The sequence below is a fragment of the Pteronotus mesoamericanus genome, unplaced genomic scaffold (assembly GCF_021234165.1).
Source record: "Pteronotus mesoamericanus isolate MK-2021 breed Mesoamerican mustached bat unplaced genomic scaffold, CSHL_Meso_final contig_73, whole genome shotgun sequence".
NCBI classification, from domain to species: Eukaryota; Metazoa; Chordata; class Mammalia; order Chiroptera; family Mormoopidae; genus Pteronotus; species Pteronotus mesoamericanus.
Window position 1 is genome coordinate 13,241,211 of NW_026555245.1, and position 12,972 is coordinate 13,254,182.

The 12,972-nt window shown below is 35.8% G+C and overlaps 1 protein-coding gene across 2 annotated transcripts in view; it reads left to right on the top strand.

The window, feature by feature from the left end:
- The window catches only part of ALDH1A1 (aldehyde dehydrogenase 1 family member A1), a 131,087-nt gene that overhangs the window by 66,307 nt on the left and 51,808 nt on the right, over positions 1-12,972 (top strand). For both annotated transcript variants that reach the window (XM_054583020.1, XM_054583019.1), the window contains exon 2: positions 12,775-12,854. In XM_054583020.1, coding sequence (XP_054438995.1) covers positions 12,804-12,854 — 51 coding nt within the window. In that variant the 5' untranslated portion in view covers positions 12,775-12,803. The remainder of the gene's footprint in view (positions 1-12,774; positions 12,855-12,972) is intronic.

Below are 12,972 nucleotides of genomic sequence, written 5' to 3' on the forward strand. Positions count from 1 at the left end.
AGTGTTTAATAGCCAAGGAAGGAGAGCAGTCAAGGTTTCATGAAGAAGTGGGAACTGAGATTCCACATTTGGAATGGCTTATACTCACTAAAGAATATAATAGAAAAAGATTCCCTCTGAGTCACTGGGTAGGGAGGTGACAGCATGGTCATAGCTCCCTAGCTTAGGCTGTGCGTGTGAAAATTTTTTCCCTATGTTGAGATTTCATAAGCACAGATTTATATATTTTTTGTGTTCCATTATGTAGACTAAAAACTGTAGTCCTTCCCAAATGTTAACAAAATATCAGAAAGATAACAATAAAATGTTCCTTCTTCCCCTTACAGTACAGAGCAACAGAGATAATTTCATTTGTTAAATTTAGTTTTGATAAAATAGTGAATTGAGAACATTCACAAAACTATCTCAATATTATTTTCTTATGCAGTATGGGGATTTTTATAAAAATAAATAATTCTACTCTATTTCATAACACATCCTTAGAAATATTGTTGACACAAATGAGCCTTTTAAAATAGTCTAATTTTTGACATTGCTGCTGTGTATTGTGAAATGCAGCCTCAAAGAACTTCTATGTCTTTTGCCCAAGTAATACTATTTGGATTGATATATTATTTTGAGGTCTCATTCTTAGTCCAGGGGAATTTTCAGCTTTCTTTTTCACCATTTATGCATAAAGATATAATACAACTGTGGTTCTGTTGAATTCTTTAATTAAATAATAATTTGGGACTCTTAATCTTATTTAAAAATCAACACAATACCAAAAAGAACATGATAATTTTAAAAAGAATCAAATAAAGCTCTGAAAAGAAAAAAAAATCATTGAAATTAAAAACTCAATGGATGCTCTAAATGACAGATTAAAATAGCTGAATTGAGAGTATGTAGAGTAGAAATTTGAGGAAATCCTCTGGGATGCATCACAGACAAGTCAAGATGTGGGAATTATAAAAGAGACATTCAAGAATTCAGAGGTTAGAATGAGAATGTATTCCATGTCTACTAGAAATAAGATTCAGAAATCTCCAAAACTAATGAGTTCACAGAACTCAGATTTAGGTGTCAAAATGAATCTCAAAAGAGATAATAAAATTTGCTTTTAGGCACATCATAGTAAAAATGAGAATATCATGCAGAAAGCAAACAGAGAGAGAAAAGAGCACTTGTAAATGGCTGACTGAAAAAATAAGGATGCCAGCATAGAATGATCACTTAACCTAAATTTTCAACCAAGAAAATTTCATTAAGAAAATTGAGAATGTTTCCTCAACGCTTGATTCTGGAAACAGCAAAACAAATAATTTGGACTGAACCTTCCATTGAAGTACAACTGGAATATCTGGAAAAATATTCATTTAAACAAATCTCTTCAAGATATAAAATTGCTAACCGAGTAGTGAGGCCAGATGAAAGTCCTGGGAAGGAAGTCTAATGTTTGGGCAAACTTTATTTCCAGGGAAATTTCTCATTGCAGATACATGAACACCTGAGAGACCTGAGACTTCATGGTCTTCATAGTCATTAGCCCAGAGCAAGCAGACCAGGGAAGGGTAGTCTTGATGAAAGCCTCTCACTTTGATCCCAGAATACTCTGGTCCATAGTTGTTCTGAAGGACCTGGACATACCAGGAGCTTAGCAATAGCAAATACACATATTCTTTGGAAGAATATAACATAATCATAGGTCTCCAATAATTTCTACAAAAAATATTTTAAATACAAACCTAGCATATAATGTCTAGCAGAGTCAGAAAAACAGACAACATGAAAAAAAGCCAGAAGAAATAATAAACAAAATATATTTCTTAATGTAGAGACTTAGGATATTGGAATTATGAGACACAAATTTTTAAATATCTATTTTATTTAGATTAATGGTACTGCTAGATAATAGTGTGCTGACACACAACCACTGTAAAAAACAAACTAAAGAGCTCTGGTTTACCCTGGTTTGTTTAGACTTATTATGATGCAAATACTTCATCCATTGTTGAGATCAAGAAACTAAAGTTATCTTCCTCTCAAATTCCTGAGAAAATAACAATAAGGGTTCCTGAGCTAGCATGAGCCACTATAGCACACAATTAAACTTTACTTCATACCATATACAAAAAAAAAAAAAAAAAAAAAAAAAAATTTCTAGATGAGCTTCAAAGGGAAAAAAAATTTCAAAGCTCTTTGCAGCAAAAGTTGACAGAATATGTTTGATTTTTGATATTGGTATAGTTTTCTTTAAAAAGACACACCATTAACTGTAAAAATAAAAGATTAACAGGTATATAGTATTAAAATTAAGAACATTTTGCTCATTTAAGAAATTCTCTAAAGTGAAATATATAGATTAAAAACTGAGTCAAAATACTATAATACTACAAAAGATTAGAATCTAGTGATTTAAAAACATAACAAATAATTAAAAATGTATGTACAGATAACCCAATAAAACTGTACAAAACTTGTGAATAGGGATTTTACTAAGCTAATCAATAAACACTTGATGAGGTATGCAATATAATTAGTGATCAGAGATGAACAAATCAAGATTGCAGCAAGGTACTGTTTTGCATCTCTTTGATTAGTAAAAATTAAAAAGTGTGACAAATATCAAATGTTGCAGGGTCATTTTTCCATAGAAGGTGGACGTGTAAATTGATAGAACCACTTTGTCATTATATCCTAAAATTTAAGATTCATATTCTTTAACAACTACCAAATTTGTTTCCAGTTATAAAGCCAAGGAAATACATATAGAAATGTTTATTGAAGTGCTATTCCAATAGCAAAGCCATAAAACCTCATTATCAAAAGACCAGATGAATAAACTATTATCAGAAAGATGTATTACACAGCTGTCAAACTAAAGAAATCACAGTGGCATGCAAAAATATGAATAAATCCTATCCCATATGTTAAAAGAACTTATCTAAGAAAAGATCAAAACTATGAACAATAAAATAACAACGAACTCACAACTATCAACAACTGAACCTAAAAATCAAACACAAAAACAAAAACAAACTAAGCAAACAGCTGGTACAGGAACAGAATCACAGAAATGGAGATCACATGGAGGGTTATCAGCGGGGAGAGGCGGGGGATGGGGGGAAAGATACAAGGAATAAGAAGCATAGTTGGTGGGTACAAAATAGACAAGGGGAGGTTGAGAATAGTGTAGGAAATGGAGAAGCCAAATAACATGTGTGCCACCCATGGACATAAACTAATGTCCCATGGAGGGTGAATGGTGGAGGAAGGGAGGGTTGCAGGGCAGAGGGGGATAAAGAGAATAAAAAAGGGGGGCAACTGTAATAGCATAATCAATGAAATAAAAAAATAAATAAAATAATAAAAAAGAGAAAGTAAATCCATTTTTACAAAGTTAGAAATTACTAAAATTTATACACACACATGCATGTGCCTACCACTTTTTGAATATGTAGAAATAACAATGAAAGTCAATCAAGATAATAATGAACACAGGTTTCATAATTTCCTCATTTGCATGCAAGACAGGAGGCAGAACAAAGGGATGAAGGAACACAAGTGTACATGCAGGTTATTCTCAAAATACTTTATTTTGCATAGCGGTTTACTAGTACTTATTATATTATTATTCATAACAAATTATAGAAAACCTCTTCTCCAAAAGCATGCATCTGGAATTCTAAAGGAATATCATCAAGGTCACAGCAAAAAACAGAAGGCATGCTTGGCTACAGTTTTGAGATGATTTAATGAAGGAAGTTTTTACAGAAGTGTTGGCAAGCCATGAGGGGCAGTGAAGTACCCAGAGCTTGCCTGGGTGAGAAGCAGTTACCGCTCCCGAAAGCCTGAAGAGTCCAGTGAATACTGGAGTTGTACGAGCCAACACGGCAGTGGAAAATCACTCAACAGGGCTTGTAGCCATTAAGGAAAGATGCAGCTGTCAAAACCCTGTGAAAATGCAATTGAGACATGAAAGAAGCAAGGGAAGAAGCATCCTGGCCTTTCTCTCTCTTGCACTCCAGTCTCCTATCAGCACCTCCCTCCCTTTCTTATTGGATGAACCAAACTAAAAGCTGGAGAGCAACAGAGCTCAGATCATGAGGCAAAGGGATGAAATGGATCCGGGGTGGCAAGCAGAATATCCAGTAATGTTAACATGCACACAAACATTTAAGTAAACATCTACCAATAATGACGTATATTGGGAGGAGTGTAAATGGAGTTTAAAGTATTATAAGGTATTTGGATCAGCCGAGAAAAACTGTTAATAAACATTAGCATAATAATTAAAGCAACACATAACTTCCAAGCTAATAGAGAAAATAATTAAATTTTAAATTAGTTAAAATTTACTTATACAACATGCAAAATTAAAATTTTTAGTTTAATTTCAAAATTTAAATCTTAATTTATCTAAAATCAGTTTTTAAAAAGAGAAAAAATAGAACCATTTAAACAAATAAAATATTTAATAAGATGGTAGAATTTTTATACATAAATATATCAGTATATTATATTAAATGTCAATAAAGTAAATAATCCAATTATTAGATAAAATTTGTTAGACTGAATAAATATTAAAACCCAACTATGTGCCATTTAAAGACACATATGAAACTCATACAGAGACTAAAAATAAGATGGAAGAAGATATATTATGCAAATCTCAACCCAAAGAAGCTAGTGTAGGTATAACTTATTAGACAAAAAATACTTTAAGACAAAAGCATTGAGATAAACAGGGACAGTTAATAATAAAATTTTGATTCACTGAGAAAATATAGCGAAGCTAAATTTGTAAGCACATACAAATATAGCTGTATTAATACAAGCTACAATTATTTGCGGGTTGTTTATTTCTTACCAACAGAGAAATTTAAAAATTCACATCAAAACAATCCATGAGTCAAGGAAGATGTCACAATGAAAATTAGAAAGTATTTTGAATTGAGTGTAAGTGAAAATACTATATTCAAACCTGTAGATGATGCCAAAGACTACTTTAGAGGAAAATTTAGAGCTTTAAATGAAAGAAAAAAGAAAATGAAATGATCTAAGTATCATAAAGTTAGAAAAATAACAGAAGAACAAACCTAAAGGAAGCAGAATGAAGGAGACACTACTAGTCTTAAAATACAAACTAAGAGACTAGGTTGTTAATTGAGGTGAAAACTAACTGGACTAAATAACAAAAATAGATTGGGTCTATGATGCAGTGCAGAATTTGCATGGTCCTGAGAATTGGCATGGTCCACGTGAAACAGATACGTGAGCTCTCAAGTTTGCAAGTCCAGCTACAGGACTAAGTGTGCTATGTAGCTCAGGTTCTAAAGCAGCTGAAATGTAAAGCCATTGCCTGGAAGATTGATTTGGATTGTGGTTACAGGTCTGGGTATACATGTGTAACTTTAAAACATGGGAACAAATCCAAGCAAGCAGATGCAAACCAAGTTTGATATTGTCCAAATAAAATAATTATTTTAAAAATGAATAGCTGTCACAAATGCCATTACCTATTGCATTTAACTTTTGCAACTGAATAAATATCCATTTATACTTAAACTGGAAGATTTCCAAAATGTAAGTATCTTGGAGTTTTTATCTCAAGGCACAGGTCAAAGTCTTTCCTTGACCTGAACATGGATCTTTAGACATTGACAATAAATTTGAACACAATTCAGAATGATTGGTGTGTTATCATGGACAGCTTGTGCTTTTTGACGTCCCTGAACTTAGTGTATTAGCCATGAGAACTGATTGGTGTATTCAGTTCTTATGGCTCCTGTAAAAAATCACCACAACTTGGTGGTTTAAAAGCACACATTTATTCCCTTAAAATTTTTAGAAAGTATTTTTTCAATTACACTTTACATTCAATATTATTTTGTATTAGTTTCAAAGATGCTGCATAGTTGTTAGACAATTATATATTTTACAAATTTTTGTTTGAAATTTATTTTTTCAAATACATTTGTCTCTGCCTTCCCCCTACCACTTTCCCTTGTCTCCTCCCTCCCTCCCTCCCTCCCTCCCTCAACTCTTCCCCTTTGGTTTTGTCCAGGAGTCCTTGCTATATGGTCCTTGACTTTCCCCTTCCCTTTGTTTTCCCCCACACCCCTCCCTCCTTCCCTCTTGTCTCTGTTGGTTTCTTTTCCTTTCAGTGTTGCTGGTCTTATTTTCCTTGCATCTGTGTATTGTTGGTTAGGTTCTCCTTATAGGTGAGATCATATGGTATTTGTCTTTCGCCCCCTGGCTTATTTCACTTAGCATAATGCTCTCCAGTTCCATCCATGCTGTCGCGAAGTGTAGTAGTTCTTTTTTTCTTTCTGCTGCATAGTATTCCATTGTGTAAATGTACCCTCACTTTTTGATCCAATCATCTACTGATGGGCATTTAGGTTGCTTCCAACACTTGGCTATTGTAAATTGTGCTGCTATGAACATTGGGGTGCATAGGTTCTTTTGAATTGGCGTTTTGGGATTCTTAGGGTATAGTCCCAGCAGGGGAATCACTGGATCAAAAGGCAGTTCCATTTTCAGCTTTTTGAGGAAATTCCACACTGCTTTCCACAGTGGCTGCACCAATCTGCATTCCCACCAACAGTGGACTAGGGTTCCCTTTTCTCCACAGCCTCGCCAGCACCTGTTGTTTGTTGATCTGTTTCTGATGGCCATTCTGACTGGTGTGAGGTGGTACCTCATGGTGGTTTTGATCTGCATTTCTCTGATGGCTAGTGATGCTGAGTATCCTATTCTTCCAGATATCTCCAGTACCCACCTGGCACCATACAGTCATTACAATATTACTGACTACGTCTCTTATGCTGCACTTTACATCCCAATTGACTATTTCGTAACTATCAATCTGTAGAGAGGTCGGAAATCAGTTTCATTAGCCAATATTGAAGGGATGGACAGGGCCTGCTCCCTCCAGAGGCCCTAGGAAAGAATCCATTTCCCTGTATTTTCCAGCTTTTAGAGTTGTATTTCTTGCATTCTTTGGCTCCTGGCCCCTTCCACCACGGTCAAAACTAGCAGCTTCAGTAGTCTCTCTTTTTTTTTTCTGCTTCTGTATAGTCAAATCTCCTTTGTTTCCCTCTAATGAGAACACTTATGATTGCATTTAAGGCCCACCCTGGTAATCTAGGAGAGTGATTTTCAACCGGTGTGCTGCAAGAATTTTTAAAACATGGAATACCTGACTATTTAGTCAAGAGCACTGAAATTTTTTCCCTTAGATTGTCAAATACAGATGATCTTAGCCAAAAAGTTGAGAAGCAATAGATTGTCAAATAAAAAAAAATGACAACAGCCAACACAATAACTGTCCTGTGTGAATGAATCACAGTTACACCTATTATTTTGTCATATCCGCAAAAAATTTTTTTTTGTATCAGCAAAAAATTTTTTTGTTGCGCCACAGAATTTTAGTAATTAGTTTATGTGTGTCATGAGATGAAAAAGGTTGAAAACCACTAATCTAGGATAACCTCTCATCTCAAAATCCTTAATTTAATCACAGCTGCAAACTTTCCTTTGCCATATAAAGTCACACGCACAGGTTCCAGGGATATCTTTGGTGGCCATTATTAGGCCTGGGGAAATTATATAAAATATAATCATGATGTCTTGGTTGGTCTGATTGGTTGGTGTGGCTAGGTTGGAGTGTCCTCCCATGCACCAAAAGGTTGGGGGTCCCACTCCCAGTCAGGGCACATACGTAGACTGTAGTTTCGATCACTGGTCGAGGCGCATGTGGGAGGCAACCAATTAATGTTTCTCTCTCACACCAATCTCTCTTTCTCTCTCCCTTCCTGTCTCTCTAAAATCAATAAATATATTATATATTATATATGTACATATATAATATATACAATTGTGGTTATTACATGAATTTTGATCATATGTAAATTCAGGATGCCAGAGATGATATTGAAGCAAAATTCAGCTATTTCACTTTCCAAATGCTAAGGCTTGGGTCAAAGCCAAATTGCAGATTTTGACCAAATACAAATAGTGGGACACAATGTATTGGTATGCCTACACACAGTTTTATAAGCTGCTTTTAAAAAAAATTAACTGGCAATATATCACAACAGTTTACCAGGTCCTTCCTTAAGTATTTGTTCACTTTTTTTGTTTTCTAAATCATGATTTATCTAACCATTTTTTCCCTATTTTATAAATACAATTAAAAATACTTGTTCATGACTTAAACATATTTGGTTATTTCTTTAAAATCAATTTCTAAAAGTAGAATAACTGGCTTAAGGGTTTGAACATTTTTGATATTTTGATACAACCTGTCAAGTTCAATCAAACTCTGACCAACACTGTAGGATAAAGATCATTTCTCTGCACTCTAGCATGTATTGTGATTGGGATGCAAAAGTGCCCCACTGCTCATAAAAATGCTAACTTGTTGCTACTTATTTTGTACTTATTTCTTATGTTTACTGGGGTATATTTCTTTTTGGAGTGCTCTCTGTGAAACTTTCTTTACCTTTAATCACGATTTAACTTACTTGCTAGATTAACTTGTGCCTCTGAATTTCCTTTGTAAAAATATTCTGATGGCATGATTTGCTTACATGATGTTCAACATTAGGGAAAAAGAATGTGTGGCATTAGAAGTTAGGATATAGATAATTTAGGGTGAGGAAGAAGGATAGTGATGGAGAGCATATACAAAATGGGTTATAGGGTGCTGCTATCCTTTAAGCAAGGCGATGGCTCTTTTCTTTCGTTCATTTTATGACTATTTAGATTTATGCAGTTTTCTAAATACGGTATATTTGACGTTTAAAAGTTTTTAAAAAATAAAAATTAATAAAAAGGAATAAAATGTTAGTACTGTTACTCACATCTATGGCTCAGCTTAGGGCAGTTTCCTCTAGTTACAATAGTCAAATCTGTTGGCTCCAAACATTGACCATTAGCACAAACCTAATACTTTAATGACAAGATTGATTTAATGTTATCTAAATTGTAGATTTATGAGGAGGAAAAGGAGAATTATTGCAATAAAAACTAAACTGAGTACTATGCAAACACTCAATCGTGTCAGATGCTAAGGACATTGCTGTATAATCTGTGCATGAAACAATCGTTGAAAAATACGGGAGCCATGGCTGGTGTGGCTCAGTGGATTGAGTGCCGGTCTGCGAACCAAAGGGTCGCCAGTCCAATTCTCAGTCCGGGCACAGGCCTGGGTTGTGGGCCAGGTCCCCAGATGGGGGGCACATGAGAGGCAACCACGCATTGATGGCTTTCCCTCTCTTTCCCCCTCCCTTCCCTTCTCTCAAAAAATAAAATATTAAAAATTTTAAAAACTATGTGAAAAAAATATAAGAATCTCAAAGTAGTCTACATTCAGACTATCTCAAAGATGCTTCTAGTGTCCTTTATTTCTCTCTCCACTTTGAGGAGACAAACACACTATGAACACTACTTATGCAAGGTTATTTCAAACTCCAGCAGCAGATCAGTTCCAAGAAATGGTGTTGGTCTATACATTTTAGCAAAAATGTATTTAAACTAAACTAATTACCTTATAGAGGTTTAATCTACTATTTCTTTAGTGACCTCATTAATTACTGTCCTAATTGTATCAGATAAGAGGGCACCTGCCATATCTAAATAATGAAAGATAAAGAGAAAACAATGATAAGAGATATGAGAAGCAGGAAATGATTAGGTGAGGAAATATTGCTTAGTGGGTAAGAATGGTGGATGAACAGAAATTAGCTCACAGAAACATATGTTCACATACTCAGATGCTGCCTTTCACCTCCATTTGTAACACCAGTTTGCCTGCCAAGCACAGAGCCCCTCACCACACACAAGATCCTCATTTTCCAAATTATTAAAACCTAAATAGGCATACAAACAATGTGGTGTCTGCTAAAATTGCAGTGATCAAAAGCAAAGGGATATATACACTGCTTACCTACCCAACCTGCAGGCTCACCCAGCCATGCTTAAGGCAACATTGAAGAGTTGTGGAGGGTGATATCACTGAGTAAAAGGAGTTTAGCTCCAACAAATTGATCCTGAATTCTGAAATAAAAAAATGTGAAAAGAAGCTCTTTTTATTTCACTGTGCAATTAAGTTTTTAACAAATCTGAGTGTTTTTCTTTCAGTTACTCATATGGGAGGGAGAAGGTTAGTCTCCACCATCCTTTCAGTGAATGGGACGTGAATGGAGTTCTGGAGAGATTCGTCGTGAGATGAGACAGTAGTTTCAGCAGTGGTCGAAGTCACGGTCTATACACTTCTTAGTGTAACGACAGTTTTCAAAAAGGGCTGGGAGAAGTCAGATTCAAGAAAAGAGTAAACTGTGCTTCCATTTCCTAAGAAAGGAAGGAAAGTTAAAGATCCTTTATCTACTACCCTCAAGATAAAATCCCAGCCCCTCCTCTGACACATAATACTGGCATACAATCAAAATACACAAGCCTGCGTCCAGTCTTGAGTGTGCCTCCTTCTCCCCTGTGCTCTCACCAAAACTGTTTTCCTTCTGAAAGGGAGTGAGAGTTCTGATAAAGCCTTGTATCCATGCAACCAGTGCCAGGAACATACTATTCTTCAAGACAAGTTCTAGGGGCAAGACAAAGCATACCTCAAGCATAGAGACCTCAGGTTCTATGAGTTCTGGGCAGAAAAGAACCTCCCTTTACATAAGATTAAGGTTAAAGAGTTCCTGATACTCTAATCACAATAGGTTACCCATAAAAGATACTTAGTAAATATGTGTTGAAATTAAAAGGGCAGGTGTGGTAACCTGTTCCCAAAGCTGCTCCTTTTACTTACATTCAGTAATGTCTGGTATAAAAGGACCTGTTCCTATGTAATTATCCATAAAATACGATCAAGGATGAGCATATAAGTAGTGAGATGACATGCCAAGTGTGGTATAAAGCTTTGAGCTTTCACGGCCTAGACATCAAATAAACCAGTGTTTGAATTCACAAACAACTGTTACGCTGAGAGCAGGAGAAAGCAGCGAAACACAGCTGTCTGGGCATGGCTGGAGCCCCAGTCCACAAGTTATGTAACAGCTGTTGTATAATTGTGCATTTAACTCAAAACACATTTTTAAAGGGGAAAACAATTCAATTTTCCAAAAAGAGAAAGAGAGAGAAGGAAAAAAAGGAAATTGAGAGCAAGAGGGTGGGGTCGGGGGAGAGAGAGATTGAAATGACACAGAAGGTTCTATCTGGTTTTCAAGCAATGAGGCGCAAGGGAGGTAAGGACCTTGGGGACAACTGTTGCCTTAGAATCTAGGGTGCTGGACCATGGGCCAGATCTGGTCTGCCTCCTGTTTTGTAAATAAAATTGTATTGGAAAACACCTACAGCCATTAATGTATCTTATTGTCTATAGTTACTTTCATGCAGAGTCAAAGTAAGTTACAACACAAACCCTCAAACCTAGAAAGCAAAAGATATTATCTGTCCCTTTGCAGAAAAGTTTTGCTAACCCCTCTTAGATGACCAAAAGACTAAGTTGACGTTCCTGTGAGAGTGACTATTCTCTCTGAGAACCAAAACAGCCAATTCTCTGGGAAATAAAATTTTTGTCTTGTACATACTTGATCTGTGATCATAAGCAAGCTGCTTTCTCTCTGACTGTAAAATGGGGAACCAAGTAAGAATGCAAAGAGAAAGAAAGGCTCCAGGACCTGTTTTGGAGTAACTGTTCAATGAGTCTTTAGGTTTCCCTACCTAAATCACTGGGAAAAAAGCAACAACAAAAAAACTTCTTAATTCTTAGTAATGAGAATTAAGAGCATCTAGAGTTTTCTATCTGTTCCAACTGTAACTTTTGCTAAAGCTTCAATACAATGAAGGATTGTACTTAAAATGGGAGCAGTACAGTTAAAATTTGTTTTTTTAATATTTTCAGCTTGAAATATTAATTTAATTTTAAGAACTTGAGTTACTCTGAGAGTCCTGTTTAAATTCACTTTGTCCAATTGCCCATCTGAATGATAAATACATCCAGCTTCCCAAACCAGAAGTTACTTTCACTTTAAATGAGTTTTCACAGACATTAGTTATTGCCATATTGCTCCTGTGGTGACTCTATGCGACGGCGCACCTTGAGTTCCCGAGAAATCCTGCTGAATTTTCTCTTCCCATTTATAAAGATAATTTAGAGCTTCTGAAACGACAGGGGTCTACTTACCCAGCACTTAAAATACACTTGACTGCTTTGATTTTTTTAAAGCTGTCTTGGGGTAGGGTCTAGAGAGAGGGCCTTTCTTCCCCAGACAGCACCCTTTCTCCCTGACAGCATTGACCGGAAGATACCTGGCCAGGGTCCTCTCCTCACCAGCTGCTTACACTGAGAACAAGTGCCCATTTAGACTCTCAATTCTCAAATTTTCTGATTCCAAGTCTGTCAGAGAAAGTTTCACAAGAGCATAAAAAGCATGAGAAGCCAGAAAAATAATAACTGGCCTTAGTGGCCAAAACAGCTGCGCTGTGAACCCTTATCACAGGTTTCGACTTTGTAAATTAATTCATCTGCAAATAGTGCCCTGTCTCCAGACACAGCTTCAATGCTGGAGCACTGGTTTCTTAAGGATTTAACTTTAAAGTCAAGGGCTTCCTGCACTAGGTGTTACAAATAAGTAGTGTCATTTTCTTTTTGCTCAGAGTTTGTTCATCCAATCATATCCCAGTATGCAAATAAACCTTAGCCCTAGCAGATAAAAAGGAACAAATAAAGCTAAGTGCTCTATCAGAACCAAATCGCTGAGCCTGTCACCTGTATTTCAGGAGCTGTACCAGAAAAGTCGTCCTCAGGCATGGCAGACTTACCTGTCCCACTCAGCAATTTGAAGTTTGAATATACTAAGGTCAGTACAATTTATATTTGCTGCTTTGTCTCAGGTTTATAAAAACTACATTTATTTAAAGCATAAAATGTCAATTTAAGTAAACTTGTGTGAAGAGCCCTTTGCAAGTACAAAAATA